Source organism: Mustela nivalis (assembly GCF_964662115.1).
Source record: "Mustela nivalis genome assembly, chromosome: 4".
Lineage (NCBI taxonomy): Eukaryota > Metazoa > Chordata > Mammalia > Carnivora > Mustelidae > Mustela > Mustela nivalis.
Genome location: NC_139023.1, coordinates 63,683,419 through 63,699,443, shown reverse-complemented (window position 1 = coordinate 63,699,443; position 16,025 = coordinate 63,683,419). Strand labels below are relative to the sequence as shown.

General features: G+C 50.1%; 2 protein-coding genes and 2 pseudogenes across 5 annotated transcripts in view; 1 reads left to right on the top strand and 3 right to left on the bottom strand.

Annotated features, from left to right (window-relative positions):
- Positions 1-1,372: 1,372 nt before the first annotated feature.
- BLOC1S4 (biogenesis of lysosomal organelles complex 1 subunit 4) lies at positions 1,373-2,707 on the bottom strand. Its single transcript, XM_082727532.1, has one exon. The coding sequence runs from the start codon at positions 2,647-2,649 to the stop codon at positions 1,993-1,995; it is 657 nt and encodes a 218-aa protein (XP_082583658.1). The 5' UTR covers positions 2,650-2,707; the 3' UTR covers positions 1,373-1,992.
- Positions 2,708-3,436: 729 nt separating this feature from the next.
- LOC309863099 (small ribosomal subunit protein eS4 pseudogene) lies at positions 3,437-8,346 on the bottom strand (annotated as a pseudogene). Its single transcript has 2 exons — positions 8,296-8,346; positions 3,437-4,556 (listed from the first exon to the last, which is right to left on the bottom strand). The product of its transcript is annotated as a small ribosomal subunit protein eS4 pseudogene (transcript).
- Positions 8,229-10,458, top strand: LOC309863062 (MORF4 family-associated protein 1 pseudogene; annotated as a pseudogene). 2 transcript variants are annotated; one of them, XR_014316679.1, is made up of 2 exons: positions 8,229-8,976; positions 9,494-10,458. The product of XR_014316679.1 is annotated as an MORF4 family-associated protein 1 pseudogene (transcript). The 2 variants fall into 2 exon arrangements; XR_014316680.1 differs by having other exon boundaries at positions 8,231-8,886.
- A 3,514-nt stretch (positions 10,459-13,972) lies between these two features.
- S100P (S100 calcium binding protein P) overlaps positions 13,973-16,025 on the bottom strand; it is a 3,143-nt gene continuing 1,090 nt past the window's right edge. Inside the window, 2 exon segments of the mRNA XM_082727545.1 lie at positions 13,973-14,205; positions 14,208-14,259. Of these exon segments, the coding sequence (XP_082583671.1) occupies positions 14,111-14,205; positions 14,208-14,259 (147 nt within the window). The 3' untranslated portion in view covers positions 13,973-14,110.

Sequence of the window (16,025 nt, the reverse complement as noted above, 5' to 3'; positions counted from 1 at the left end):
TCAGCACTGCCAGCTCTTGTTTTCTTTTCTCTTTCTCTTAGTTTTATATAAGATTTTATTTGTTTATTTATTTGACCGAGAGAGAAAGAGAGTGCGCACACACATGCGCGTGTGCTCAAGAGATCAGAAGCAGAGGGAGAGGGAGAAGCAGACACCCTGCTGAGGAAGGAGCCCAACGTGGGGCTCAATCCCAGTATCTCAGGATCATGACTGGAGCAGAAGGCAGACGTTCAACTGAGCCACCCAGGTGTCCCAGGGGGTTGTTGTTGTTGTTGTTTTTAAATATTGCCAGAAAATGGGGCACCTGGGTGGCTTAGTTGGTTGGGCATTTGCCTTGGGCTCAGGTCAGGATCTCATGCTCCCTGAGAGCCAGGATCAGGCTTCCAGCTCAGTGAGAAGTCTGCTTCTCCCTCTCCCCTGCTCCTCCCCACTGCTTGTGTGCATGCTCTCTATTTCAAATAAATAGAATCTTAAAAAAAAATTAGTTATCCCAATTTTTTTCGTAATTTGCCCTAATTACTACCTACTTTTTAATATAAAGCATTTTTGCAGTATGGATGTTAGGTACTAAAGCTATTTTCATATTCAGTGACTATATCATAGGGATATGCTAATTACTTATGGTACTACCCAGTGATTGCCCAACAGTCTTAAATGTAGCTTACCTGTGCTTTCAGCTTCTAAATTCAGGAGTTCCTTAATTTATCGTCTATGAACCTCCTGAATAAAAAGTATAAATGTGCGACACTGCAGGTCCATGAAAGAGGAAAGTGCAGATTACATCATCAGATTTTTTATTTTTTTGGGTCAGAGAGAGAGAGAGAGAGAACTTATGAGCAGGCGAGTGGGCACACAAGCCGGGGGAGTGGAGTGGCAGTTCGAGGGAGAAGCAGGCTCCCCGCTGAACAAGGAGCCCAATGCGGGACTCAATCCCTGGACTCTGGGATCCTGACCTGAGCAGAAGGCAGACACTTAACCTACTCAGTCACCCAGGCGCCCCTACATGATCAGACTTATGATACACAGCTATGAGAGAACATGACTACTCAGTTTGCCTCTAAGATCCACAATAAATGACACAAAAGAAACCTAAGATTCAAATCAAGATCAAAGCCTGCTGCACCTGCAAGACATCTTTAGGATTCCATGCTGTTGGGTGAAAGAACAAAACCAACACCAGTCATTCACACACATGATTTAACTATTGACTTTGAGAGGTGAGAAACAAAATTCTGTGGAATAGTAGCTAAGCTTTTTCACATCCGAAAGGAGTTACTCCCAAGACACTTCTCCTTAGCCCTACAATCATGAGCAATATATCTATTTTCAAACAAAAAAAAGAAATATACAAAGTCCTTTCCAGAAGAAAAGCTTTTCCAATAAAATTTAAAATTTTTATTAATATTTAAATTATAAACTAAATGTTAGCAACCACTTACAGACATATTTGCTGTGGGCAAATTAAGATTCGGAGGGCCTACTTGCAAATACAGCTTCAGAATTAATTGCAATAAATCAATCCATCTCAGAAATTGTATGATTTCCTTCGGTTTACAACCCATGATGTGGAAAGTAGAATATAACGTGAAATAACTTACCATCTACCCTAAAAGCTACAGAAAATGGAATCGCTATTAGGATCGAATAATAAGACTGGGACAGTTGGGCAGTTTTTCTTAATATAAAATATAGAAACTCTGAAAAGGTAATACTGTTGGGTAAGCTGTAAAACCCATAAAAACAACAATTCTGCCACAGCGCAGAGAAACGCCTTCAGGTTCCCCGATGCCCCAAGCAGCCAGCCCTCAGTTCAGCACTGGAGAGAGAAAGCCACACGTCCTTACGGGAGGTCATGCAAACAGTGGGAAACAAGTGTGCCAAAGACAAACACGCCGTCCTCCAACCTCGTGGAGGTCTACCAGCGGCCTCGCCGGCAGACTCAGCAGCCCCGGCCCTCGCAGCCGGCGTTCCCTGGCGGGCCGGCCAGCGGACTCAGATCGGAGGTGTCTCGCTGCAACAGGGAAAGTGGTCTTCGGTCCGAAACAGGACGGGCGGCTCGTAGCCGCTCTGCTGGGGCCTGCCGGAGGGCGCCTTGCTGAACAAGGAGGGCACGCTGATCGTGTGCAGCAGCTTCCTGAAGGCGCTGGGGAAAGCGCCCAGCTCGGCCTCCGCCCTGGCCACCTGCTCCTCCATCCTGGCCACGCGGGCGCCGATCATCCCCACGAAGGCCTCCAGCCGGTCGATCCTGCTGTAGACCCGCCGCATCTCCGCGGCCTTCGCGTAAATGCGAGGCACACCCTCACTGACGACGTGGGAGGAGTCCCCGCGCAGCATGTCCAGCATGCCCACGAACTCGTCCACTCTGGTGAGCAGGTCCTCCAGGCTGGCGTCCAGGGCCTCGACCTCGGGCCGCGCCCCGACTCCCGGCAGCAGGCAGGCGGCGTAGCCCGCGGCGGCGCGGCGCAGCAGCGGCAGATCGCGGCCCGGCGCGCCCAGCTCCGACGCCTCGTCCTCCCACGGCCCCGAGGCGCTGCTGTGGCTCTGGGACACATTGCCGCTGTCCCCGCTCCACGCTGCTCCAAGGAGCTCGGCCTCGTCCTCCGCTGACCCCTCGCGCGGTGGCCCACCACCCGCGGCGCGACCCTCCATGGCCCGCCGCGGCCCGGATGCCCGCCCGACTTCCGGGCTCCCAGTTCTGCTTCCGGCTCCTGCGCGCGCCCGCGCGCGCCCCAGCAACCGGCTTTTGCGCGCTCACGTACACGCACGCGCGCCGGTCTCTGTTTCCAGACCCTGGACGCTCTTCCGCGCGCGACGTGAACAGGGCTAGGTTAAGACGCGTGGGTCCTCACTGTACCTTTCGCGTGGTTACGCAATCAGGTAACCCCCATCGAGATCAAGATACAGAACATGTCAAGGACCCATGAAGAGCTTCCCACTGTCCCTAGTTTTTTTTTTTTTTTTTTTTTTTAAAGATTTTATTTATTTATTTGTAAGAGAGAGAGAGTGAGAGCGAGCACAGGCAGACAGAGTGGAAGGCAGAGTCAGAGGGAGAAGCAGGCTCCCTGTGGAGCAAGGAGCCCGATGTGGGACTCGATCCCAGGACGCTGGGATCATGATCTGAGCCGAAGGCAGAGGCTTAACCCACTGAGCCAGCCAGGCGCCCCATTTTAATTTTTTAAAAAATATTTTATTTAGGGGCGCCTGGGTGGCTCAGTGGTTTGGGCTGCTGCCTTCAGCTCAGGTCATGATCTCAGGGTCCTGGGATCGAGCTCCGCATCGGGCTCTCTGCTCCGCAGGAAGCCTGCTTCCCTCTCTCTCTCTCTCTCTCTGCCTGCCTCTCTGCCTACTTGTGATCTCTGTCTGTCAAATAAATAAATAAAATCTTTAAAAATATATATTTTATTTATTTACTTGTCAGATCACAACCAGGGGGAGTGGCAGGACGAGAGAGAAGCGGTTCCTTGCTGAGCAAGGAGCAATGTGGGACTGGATCCCAGGAGTCTGGGATCATGACCCCAGCTGAATGCAGATACTTAACTGACTGAGCCACCCAGGTGTCCCATCTTGCCGGTTTTTAAATTGAGTTATTTGTCTTTTCCTTATTGATCTATAGACATTCTCAATACAGTTTGAATGTGAATCCTTTATTATCTATATCCCTTTAATAAATTCTAATTCATCAAACCAGGAATGTCTGGAGAGCTAAAGAGGACACTCAGGATACAAGATACAAATCATTGTGTGTGTGTGTGTGTGTGTGTGTGTGTGTGTGTGCTGTATGATCTTTAATTAGCTATAGTCTTCCAATCAAGTCACGTAGGGACCATTTTACCCACTGCTCTGTTTGGTTGCCAGTCTCTTATCTCTTTCTGGTGAGGTGGATACCTTTTCCCTGGGGAAAAGAAATCCATGGTTTGTTCCCTTTGCCAATAACAAAAATGTTAAGAGAGTTGAGTGGCAAATCAGTTGCCATTGGCATCTTTCATGTGAACAGTATCTGAAGAACTAGGTTGTCTCTCTCTGCTGGTGACCAGTTCTTCTCAGGTTAGCACTGTGGTCACCCTACACAGTTAGCCAGTGCCGCACTTGTGAAATCAGTAATCTCTCCAGTCTCCCAAATCAATCTTAATGGTGTCATTCACCCTGATGAGGGGCTCAGGACAGCGGATGGAGCAAGCATCATGAGTCACCAGATGAGGGATTTCTTTTGTCCCCACAAAGATCTTTCTCACTTTGCCCAATTTACACTTGACCTTCTCAGGTGTAATCCAATGAACAGCAAAGTGATCCTTGGTGTCATACATCAGATGAAAATTCTCCCCCAGTCTTGTCACTCTGATGATACCCATAAAACTAGTAGGATACATTATATCAGCTTGGATATTGCCATCATTCTTAATAAAATGCTGCACACAGATCTTTACTTCATCTCCTATTAGGGCATACTTAAGTCTGTTCCTTAGGAAAATGATTAAGAGGCAGACATTCTCTCAGCTTATGGGACCAGTAGACAGGTGAGGAGCAAACACACTGGTCAGTTTATCCAGCAGCCAATACTACCTGCTTCAGATAACCTTGGGACCACGAGCTGTGGCTGCGCTAGGCAGGAGACGAGCAAGATACAAAATCTTGGGCAAACCATATCATGTAATTATTATGGGACGATAAGGATCGTGAGATGATCTTACAGATCATATGTCCAATGCCCAGTTTAGAGCAGCAGGTGGAAACTGACCTCAGAGATATGTGTTCGAGTTAGCCAGCTTGTCCAAGGCCACAGAACAAGTAACTGGAGGGACTAGGAGCACCTAATGCAGGATGTTTCTGACTTCAAAACCTTTAGCACAAACAACCTCCATTCACTGTCATAATTACTATTACACTATCACCACTTATATCTGCTGGTGCTTTGGTATTTGCAAATCACTTTCCTGCACATCACCTCACTTACATATCTTCCCATCGATGGATATTCACGCTGGGATCACCGGTTTTTACTTAAAGACTGGAATACTGAAGCTCTAATCTGTGGCACTATTGTAAGCAGAGTCCCTCCAAAGTTCAGCTAGTGGGACACTCACTGAACAAGCCTGCAAAGAGACTCCATCCATTCCACAATGGCATACTCTCCATGCTCAAACATTTTTTGTTAAATGAATGTTAAAGCTGAATTTTACTGGTCCCCTGCTGTTTTTCAGTTCCTATAGGTGTTAAGGACAGAGACCAGAACCCACTGTCAAGGAACCTCCAATAGACAGAGGCGCTTATATTTTATGAAAGGAGGCCTTATCTCTAAAATATTCCCTAAGGCCCTACTTGTATCCAGGCTGCCAAGAGGGGCTGAGGACAGAGCAGAATCAGAAGTGGCCCTTTATCTTAGGTTGCTTACAGTCTGGTGAAGATGATGTAGGCAGGTTGGGTCCAAGAACCCAGAGGGGGTTCCCTGCAGGACCAACTTTGCATGGGACAGAAATCAAACACAGGCCAGAGAAAGTAAAAACAGCTTATTAAATAGTGTGAGAAACAGAATTTAGCAGACAGACTGGGAGACTCAGAAAGGAAAGGAGAATGAGTCTCTTCCTGGCTTGGGTCTAGGAGTTCATATTGGAAAGGGATCTAGGGCAACTATTCCTTCAGGAATCCAGAGTAGGGTCCGATCAAAGGTGAGTGGCCCATGAGTAATAGGTGTTATTCTATAAATCATTGAAGGTAGGGGTTACTGATGCCAGCCAGCATCTGCCAAGTCTTGTTCAAAGTTAACGTCCTGGCAACATGTTTGGGATCTGGCTCTTCTTAGATGTTATCAGGTGTTTGGGGGCCTAGGACAAAAATTCAGAGAAGAGGGTGCCTGGGTGGCTCAGTTGTTAAGTTTCTGCCTTCAGCTTAGGTCATGATTCGAGGGTCCTGGGATCAGTCCAGACATCGGGCTCCCTGCTCAGCAGGAAGCCTGCTTCTCCCTCTCCCGCTTCCCCTGCTTGTGCTCCCTCTCTCTTTGTGTCTCTTTGTGTCAAACAAATAAATTCTTTTTAAAAAACCTCAGAGAATGATTAACTCTCTTGTTTCCCCTTTGAAGTGGGAACATCGCCTTTTTAGTTTAACTGGATGCAGAATACAGAACATAAGTACTTGTGGCCTAAACAGAAACAACAGAGACAGGACCTTTCTAAAATGAGTCCCTTCAGTTACCCTACCTAAAACAGAGAACAAAAACCTACTGACCAGAACAACCCAAGGCAGTGGGAGAAAAATCCGCCCAGGACAAAAAGCTGGGAGCAAGGGGTGAGAAAAGAGCAGTTAGAATCCTGGGTTTTTGGCAAGGGAAGTGAGGGCAAAAATGAGCTATTGGGACTTCATCAAGATCAAAAGCTTTGGCACAGCAAAGGAAACAGTTAACAAACCAAAAGACAACTGACAGAATGGGAGAAGATATTTGCAAACAACATATTAGGTAAAGGGTTAGTATCCAAAATCTATAAAGAGCTTATCAAACTCAACACCCAAAGAACAAATAATCCAATCAAGAAATGTGCAGAGGACATGAACAGACATTTCTGCAAAGAAGACATCCAGATGGCCAACAGACACATGAAGAGGTGCTCCACATCACTTGGCATCAGGGAAATACAAATCAAAACCACAATGAGATACCACCTCACACCAGTCAGAATGGCTAAAATTAACAAGTCAGGAAATGACAGATGCTGGCGAGGATGCGGAGAAAGGGGAGCCCTCCTACACTGTTGGTGGGAATGCAAGCTGGTGCAACCACTCTGGAAAACATCATGGAGGTTCCTCAAAAAGTTGAAAATAGAGCTACCTTATGACCCAGCAATTGCACTACTGAGTATTTACCCTAAATATACAAACATAGTGATCCGGAGGGGCACATGTACCCAAATGTTTATAGCAGCAATGTCCACAATAGCCAAACTATGGAAAGAACCTAGATGTCCATCAACAGATGAATGGATAAAGAAGATGTGGAATATATATACAATGGAATACTATGCAGCCACCAAAAGAAATAAACTCTTGCCATTTGTGATGACACGGGTGGAACTAGAGGGTATTATGCTTAGCGAAATAAGTCAATTGGAGAAAGACAACTATCACATGATCTCTCTGATATGAGGAAGTGGAGATGCAACACGGGGGGGGGGTAGTTGGGGGCAGGAAGGGAGGGAGACAAACCATAAGAGACTCTTAATCTCACAAAACAAACAAAACTTGGTGGGGGAGAGGGTGGTGGGGTTATGGACATTGGGGAGATGTATGTGCTGTGGTGAGTGCTGTGAAGTGTGTAAACCTGTCAATTCACAGACCTGTACCCTTGGAGCTAATAATACATTATATGTTTATAAAAAAATTAAATAAAAAAGAAGAATCCTGGGTTTTTTACTTAAGGGCCCTGTCCCAGAAGAGGAAGTATGTGTGCTCATTAAGATGAGCAACTGTAGGGGCACCTGCCTGGCTTAGTGGGTTGGGCCTCTGCCTTTGGCTGGAGTCATGATCTAGAGGTCCTGGAATCCATCCTCATCCACCCTGCATCCGGCCCTGCATCAGGCTCTCTCCTGGGCAGGGAGCCTGCTTACCCCTCTCTCTCTGCCTACTTGTGATCTCTGTCTGTCAAATAAATAAATAAAATCTTAAAAAAGAAAAGAAAAGAAAGAGTAGACCCAAATGGCTCAGGTTGAAATTCTGATCATAAGCATGTGTTTTGTTGTTGTTGCTGCTTTTAGGATTTTTAGTTATTTATTTGACAGACAGAGAGATCACAAGCAGGCAGAGAGGCAGGCAGAGAGAGGGGGAAGCAGGCTCCCCACTAAGCAGAGAGCCCAATGCGGGACTCCATCTCAGGACCCTTAGACCATGACCTGAGCCACCCAGGCGCCGCCATATGAGAGGATTTTAGCCAGTTTTTCATCTATCAGCTTTGCTGTGAGGTTAAGTGAATTAAACTAAGCACTTAGAGTAGCGCGTGGCTGGATAGTAAGAGCTGTAAAATCAGCCTGTCTGATTTAAACACTAAGGAGGGAAAATTGCTTTCATTTAAAAAAAAAAAACAACAAAGTGAAAGTAAAAGCCTGGGATGCCCTCACAGAGGAGGTCAGCGAGGTACCGGGACGATCCCAAAGGCTGATTGGGGGCGGGGCGGGGACGGAAGCTGGGGGCGGTAGGCGTGCGCGCGCCCGCGACAGAGGCCCATCAGTGTGCGCGCGCCCGCCACGGGTCGGTCCCAGTCATGGCCGTAAGGGGGCCGGGCCACGTCGTGAAAGTGCCGCAAACATCCCCCACCGCCGGCGCGGGCCGGGAGTACCGCTTGTTGGCCGGGTGTAGGTGCGGCATCTGCTCCGGGTTCTTTCTCGGAGCGGCTCTGAGGAGGGAGGCGTAGGTAGTTCGGGAGCACTGTTGACGCGCGGACGGCCGCAGGAACGGTTCATGCCCGCGCCCGTCCCCAGGGGCGCGGGCACGAAGAAGTGGCGGGACAGATGCGGCCCTAGGACATCGTCGAGCTGGCGGAGCCCGAGGAGGTGGAAGTGCTGGAGCCCGAGGAGGACTTCGAGCAGTTCCTCCTGCCCGTCATCAACGAGATGCGCGAGGACATCGCGGCCCTCACGCGGGAGCACGGCAGAACCTACCTGCGGAACAGAAGCAAGCTGTGGGAGATGGACAATATGCTCATCCAGATCAAAACGCAGGTGGAGGCCTCGGAGGAGAGCGCTCTCAACCATCTGCAGAACCCCGGCGACGGCGTGGACGGCAGGGCGGCCAAGAGATGCGAGAAGGCCGAGGAGAAGGCCAAGGAGATCGCGAAGATGGCAGAGATGCTGGTGGAGCTGGTGCGGCGGATAGAGAGAAGCGAGTCGTCCTGAAGGAGCGCGGGCGGTGAGGCGGGGCGGCGGCGGGGCCTGGCCGTGCCACAGCCAGATTCAGTAGCGTCCTGGGTTGGGTGGTCGTCCTGCTGCAGCAGTGAAGGTGAAACTTCAGTCTCACGGAGTCCGAAATTGGGCAGGGGGAGCAAAGTTGAGGTTGAGAGGAAAATGGGTCCATGCTAGCTGGGACAGGTGCTAGAGCAGATAGTGATTTTTTGTGGCTCCTCCTGACTCTGCTGGTAATTAGAGAAACATTAGAATAACTTGGAGTTTGTCTTTGTGAAACTGAAAAGTTACCTCCGGAGGGACAGTTGCTGGAGGTAGAGCCGCCCGGGCACTGAGGAGGGTGGTGGCAGGGATGGGAAGAAAGCTTGGCCATTGAGCAAAATAGGGGCGGGTGAGAACATGGGAAAGAAACAGAGAAATGTGAAGCTGTAGGCCTGGACTAGAAATTTCCAGGTTCTTCCCAGGAGGAGGCGGTGTCAGAGGACTCTGTCTGAAAGAAGTGGCATTCTTGTGGATGGTTCATTTTTTTTTTTTTTTTTTAAATTTTTAACACCAGGATGCAGAAATCTGAGACTCAGTGTCTTGATGTTGAATTTCTTCCAGTTCTGCTTTAGGTTCACAGCTGATGGATGCTGGTCACCTGGGCTGACACCAGGAGAAAGCTGAAGTAGCGTGTTTATTCTGTTTTTGTATGTTTCTTATCTGCATGCCACAGTCTCCTTCAGGGTCAGTGGTTGTGTAAGCGAGCTAAAAGAGAATTCTTCCCTCGGATGCACAGCAAGCCAGTAAAAGACTGACATGGAGATTTTGCAGTGAGGAAAGGTAGGCTATTTATTGGAGAACAGGGAGCTAAGGCTTCAAGTCCCAAACTGCCCGATGACTTACAGGTGAGGGTTTTTAAGCGCAAAATTTGGTCGGGGGTGTCTCAGCAGGTGGATGCTGTTGGTGGTTTGGAGGTGAAGTTGTGTTCACAGGCTTACTTAGTTATTCTGGTCCCACAGAGGTCTGTCTGTTCAATTTCAAGAGACTTAGAATTTGAAGAATGTCTTTCTTTCTTTTTTTTTTTTTTTTAAGATTTTATTTGTCAGAGAGACAGAGCGCACAAGTAGCGGGAGCCACAGGCAGAAGGAAAAGCAGGCTCCCCACTCTACAAGGAGCCCAATGCGGGGTCAGTCCCAGGACCCTGGGGTCATGACTTGAACCAAAGGCAGATGCCTAACTGACTGAGCCACCCAGGCGTCCCCAAAATGTCTTTCTTTTGTTAGATATTTCATTAGGTACATCTGGTGATTCTGTGGTTAGGATAGTGTTGATCAGTGGCTTGTACACGCCTAAACAAGCTACTTGTCTGGGCGTAAGTTAACGGGCTTGGATCCTTTGTGTTCCTTTGAATGATCAAGTATTCCTGGGTCTTGAGCCTGGGTCTGTGTGTTTCCTGGCCAGTCCAGCTGTGCCCCGGGAAGATAAGACCTCTTAAGTTCAAATCAGACATGCGATCAATAAGTGTTCATTTGCCTTGAAAAAACAAAGATCTGTAGAAAATCTTTTTTCAAATAAAGATGTTGTGCAGAAGACCAAAGCCATTGTGTGTGTTTATCTATAGAAAATCTTTTTTCAAATAAAGATGTTGTTCAGAAGACCAAAGCCAGTGTGTGTGTTAATCCATTTCTTTTGAAATGGACACTCTTCTTTCAGCGCTGCCACCAGCAAGCGGGACTGAGCTGCTTGAAGTTTAGGGTTCTCGTGAGCCTGGAACTGGGAGGGAGAATTGCTTACAGCAGGTGGTGTGGGGACAGGTTAACAGAACTCTCAGCTTTTAACAGAGATGAACTTCAGGCCATTGTCTCGTCTCTGGCCTTGCTTCTCAGCAGCTGCGGTATGTTTAGTCTCTCAGTGGGAATAGAACATGCTTTCTGTCCCACCTGAGGCACCAGGAGCATGAAGGAAAGTCCCGGATAGGGAAGAGCTGGGACAAGTAATTGCACGGCCGTGTGCTTGAGTATCCTGTGGGAGCACAAGGAGGGACTGAGCACTCATGGAAAAGCTCTTTAGAAAAAGCTCTTTAGAGCGAACGACTTGCCCTGAGCATGGAGTACACCCTCTGAGAGTAGAACCCAGTGGGGGCCCCTGGAGCTAGGAACCACGGGAGCTGCAGCCCTGGGGAGACTCTGGAGGACACTGTGGGAGCCGGTGAGAGGGGCAGGCCGAGGAGAGAGGCTTCCTCGGAGTTAATTCATCTGCATTGGCCTGTGCTGATGGATGCTCAAAGCCATAGGACAGGCAGGGTGCGATTTCCAGAATTGCTACACGTGATTTGATTGGAGCAAGCATGTGTTCATGGAGACAAGCTGAGATACATGTCTTGGATGGCTGTGTACTTTTATCATAGAGTATCTGGGCACAAAGAGAGTCCTTTACAGAAACTGTTTCTGTCCGTGGAATTCTTGTCCACACTCCTGGCCTTCTGAAGTCTGGAGCAGGAACAGAAATAGTGCCGGGAGCCCTTGAGACCCAGGAGCAGGGGAGTGTTGGGGGTCATGTGTGTAGCATGGGAGGCTTACTCACTGCCTGCCATCTGTGTGTCGTTGGGACTTGGGTAAAGGCGAGAATATGGGGGCTGGTGCACATGGGAGTTGAGAGGCTGACCTGGAGCAGGGGAGTAGGGAGGACCCAGTAGGCTTTCCTGGGGCCAAGAGTCAGTGTCTATCTGTGTCAGTCAAGGCGGCTAGGTTAAACTGTGCTAACAGGTCCCCCCAAAGTCTTGGGGCATACAGCCTGCAAGAGTTATTTCTCATTCCTTTTGATGTACACCACAGGCCACTTGCTCCACATTCTCTTAATTCAGGGAGTTGGCTGAAGGAGCACCCTTCTTTGAGATATCATGGACCTTGATCAGAAAACTTAGTTGTAAGTTGCTTCACTGATTTAAAAACAAATGTGTTGGTGTAAAACTTGCCATACTTGTGTGTGTGTGTGTGTGTGTGTGTGTGTCCGCGTGTGCGCACAAGCATAGGTTTTCCCCTTAATTAACTGACCACAGATTATACTCCTCCATTAGGGTGCATTTCATCTCTTCATTGTCCTAGGGCTCGATGCTAAGCTTCCTTTGTGGTCAGAACCTTAAAGTCTGAATCATTTTGGACCCCTGACTCTAAGGCAGAGCACTGTGGCGACAAGCTGAGCGTCTTCCCTCGTGTTTGTGACGCAGTGTAATGGAGAGGCCTACAGGGCCTTGTGTGCATTTCCTGCTTTAACTCATACATTTGCCCCTAGTCGGATTCTGGATCCATGGAACTGAACCCAGTTCCAGGTCAGCTAGAAAATTTGAGTCGCCTGCTGTCAGCAGCTCCGAAATCATTTGTCATGGATGAGCCGGTGGTGCCCAGACTCCCCTTGCCGTGAAGTCCAAGATTCTGTGTTCTCTTCCAGAAGGCCCAGGAAATTCTCCAGCGACCACTTGCATCAGCTGGCTTGTGAGCCTGCCTCTTCACTCATGTTTTGCAATACAACACAGAACAATACTTTTGATTCTTCTGAGAACAGGTTGAGTGTCCCATACCCACATAGCTCACTGAGCCACCTTTTCCAGTGTTGGCTTCCATGTGGCCTAACCAGAGAGGCCTGCTTATGCTCACTCTTTCAGACAGCACTGCTGTCCCTGCTACTCTCTCTGCTCCTTTGTTTTGCTTCTCACTACCTGACACGTGATTATTAATTTGTGTATTGTCTGACCTTTCCTCTTGGAATGTCAGCCCCCGAAGGCAGGAATTTTGTTTACTGCTACATATCCAGCACAAAGATGAATGCTTGGCTGCCATGTGGCTGGTGCCTAATACTCACTGAATGAGTATCAATTCGATACATACATTACATTTAATTGTGGGGCACCTGGGTGGCTCGGTTGGCCAGCATCAGACACTTGGTCTCGGCTCAGGTCATGAGATTGAGCCTCATGTCAGGGTCTGCTTGAGAGTCTCTCCCTTTCCCTCTCTCTCAAAAATAAATAAATCTTAAAAAAAAAAAATGTAGTTGTATCTGCTTACAGTAAGTGCACATAACTCAAGCCAAAGTTTCTAAGGCAGAAACTTTAGTGTGCTTCTTGATTCATCCCTCTTTCTCAGCAACCCCTTCCTCCTTCCTCATGCTGTCAAGGAAGCACATTGATTCTCTGACAAGAGCGTACCCTGGATTCATAGACCCCCTCCCACCGCCCTAGGCCGCTGGTGCAGCACTCTCCTAACTGACCCCCCTGCCTGCTGTGGCTTCATGTCTCTCCTGCTCCTTTCCAGTTAGCAGTGAGTGGGCCTATGTCAGGTCCCTGCTGAGAACCATTTTGAAAATTCATTTTACTGGGACGCCTGGGTGGCTCAGTGGGTTAAGCATCTGCCTCCAGCCCAGGTGATCCCAGGGTCTTGGGATTGAGTCCCACATCAGGCTCCCTGCTTAGTGGGGAGTCTGCTTCTCCCCTTGTCTGCCACTCCCCCTGCTTGTGCTCTCTCTCTCTCTGACAAATCAATAAAATCTTTAAAAATGAGGAGCATGAGTGGGGGGGATGGGCAGAGGGAGAGGTACAGGCAGACTCCCTGATGAGAGCAGAGCCCCCTGAGATCATAACCTGAGCTGAGGTCAGACTCAACTGACTGAGCCACCCCGTTGCCCCTTGTGTCATTCATTTCTTCTCTATGTGTGTTACTGTGTTTTATAGCCTTTGTGGCCAACCCCCCCCTCAAAAAAAAAACTCAAAGAAACCAAAACCCCCATGCATTTAAGAATGTGACTTGTTTGGACATGGAGGGGCTGGGGTCTGATGAGTGGCTGTCTGGCAGCCTGGGTGGAGGGATGTGTGGCCCGTGTACCTCCGTGGTCCAGGGCAGCATGATGCTTCCTCGGTGCTGAGCCACCCACAAGAGCAGGGATAGGGCCCCACTGGCAGGGGGCAGTAAGGAGGTGGTCCACCTGACCAACTGATCCGAGTCCTTCCCTTCTCTAGCTCCCTACTGGGCAGGAGCAGGAAGTAACAAATCAGAGAACTCACTGTGCTGGGGTGGGGGCACTGAGGGGGTCAAGAAGTAATCCATGTCCACCAGACCAGGAACATTTCACAAACATTTTACTGATCACAGGGGCAGCTGGAGGCCGTGGAGCATAGGGTTCTGGAAGCCAGGGGCTGCTTCCTGCCCACTCCCTACCACCCCCCAGGCCGGCTGGGGTTCTGGGCTTGCAGGACGACGTCAGGGGCGCCCAGCCTGCTCGAAATACTTGTGGCAGGCGGCCGTGAGTGTGGCCACAAACACGATGAACTCGATGAAGTCCACCTCGGCGTCCCGTTGGCGTCCAGGTCTTTGAGCAGTTTGTCCACGGCGTCCCTGTCCCTTTTAGTCTAGAGACAGAGGCCAGGGTCAGTGGGTGAGAGGCCCATGCACTGCTGCCTGGTGGGGGGGTGGGGGAAGGGTGGAGGGACACCTACAGGTTGTGTCACTGGACTCCAGGAGGCCAGGAGCCAGGGTTGGGTTTAGGACCAATCGGAATTGTGTGGTGCAGCTAGGCAAGTTTGGAAGGGGGTGTCTTTGGACTGTTTAAGATGCTTTAGAAGGGGGGCCACTCCCAGGATGCGCTGCCAGTCTGGTGGGGTCACTTTAGGAGATCACGCCTGGGCCATGCACTGCACACCTGTCCCGGCCACAAGCCTCCGATCCTCAGAATGGGGAAATCCAAGCTGGGGTGAGAGGTGGGGAGGAGGGGTGGGCAGGGGTGCTGAGGCCCCAGGCCTTCTGCGGGAGCTGCCACCATGCCAGTGTGGCAGGGGCAGCCTCACTAGAGACATCCCCCCCCCCCCCCCCCCCCCGCGCAGCCACCCACACTGGGGCTCCAACAGCCCCCCAGGACGGCAGTTCCCGACTGCCACAGGAGGTGGGCTTCCCCATCAGCTGGAGGCCTGGGGCCTATGGCCCTGAGCCCTAGCTTTTACAGCATCTTGCTGAGGATCCCAGGCTTAGCCACCCACCAGTTCTCAAATTGTGTTCTCGGGTCACCTGCCTTTGCCTCTCCAGTAACCCCCAGCTTTTGGGTTCAAAATCTCCGTGGGTTAGACTCAAACTTATCAGAACATCTGCACCATGCCCGATTCCTAAATGGGCAGGGGCGTTCAGTGAGCATCCGGGTTTGAGACTGTTTGCGGTGATATTAAGTTCAAAAGGAAATTAAATTGCATATTTAGAATTTCATACACATTAGCTTTGAGCTTTTGACTGGGGAAAAGGCAGAAAGGGAGAGGGAGAGTGTGCTAGGGGGAGGGGATTTCTTGCCTCCACGTTTCTGTATTTTTACATTTTCTACCACAAACCCATTTATAAGAGACAAAACCAAATGAACTTCATTTAAAGATCTATACCCTAACTGCCTTTACATACTGAAGCGCTCGGTGTGTTTGAAGGTTAAAAATCTTAGGCTTCCATTTTCAAGAATCAGCTCAGGGTAGATCCATTAGAGGGCAGGACGTGGGGTTTGGTGGGGCCAGGGAGGAGGCGAGAGGGGAAGGGGAGGGGTGGGGAAGAAGGGGAGCTGTAATTGAAGAGCAGAGGGGAAGAGAAGAACAGTAAGGAAAGGGTAGGGAAGAGGAGGGGAGGGACAGAGGGAAGGAGTGGGGCAAGGGTGAGGACCTGGAGGAAGGGAGGGAGAGAAGAAAGGAGGGGGAGAAGGGGAGGGCGGGGTAGAGGAGAGAGGAGGAAGACAAAGGGGAGGGAAAAGGGGAGAGAGGAAGGGAAGGAAAAGAGGGGAGGAGGGAGGGAGGAGGAGAGAAGAGGGAAGGAGGAAGAAGGAGGAAGAAGGAGGGAGGAGGGGGAGAGTGGAAGGGAGGGGAGGAGGGAGGGGAGGAGGGAGGGGAGGAGGGAGGGGAGGAGGGAGGGGAGGAGGGAGGGGAGGAGGGAGGGGAGGGGAGGGAAAGTGAAGGAAGAGGGAAAGGGGAAGAGGGAGGGAGCGGGAAGGGAGCGGGAAGGGGACGGAGCCAGAAGAGGCAGCCAAGAGGGTCCAGAACCGAGAGGAGTGTAATGGGGAAAGGAGGACCGAGAGGGGAGCCCCTCTGTTTTGAGGTCCCTGAGGAGGTCTCCCTTGGGCAGATCCAGGTCCAGGGGCTCCAGGCAGATAAGT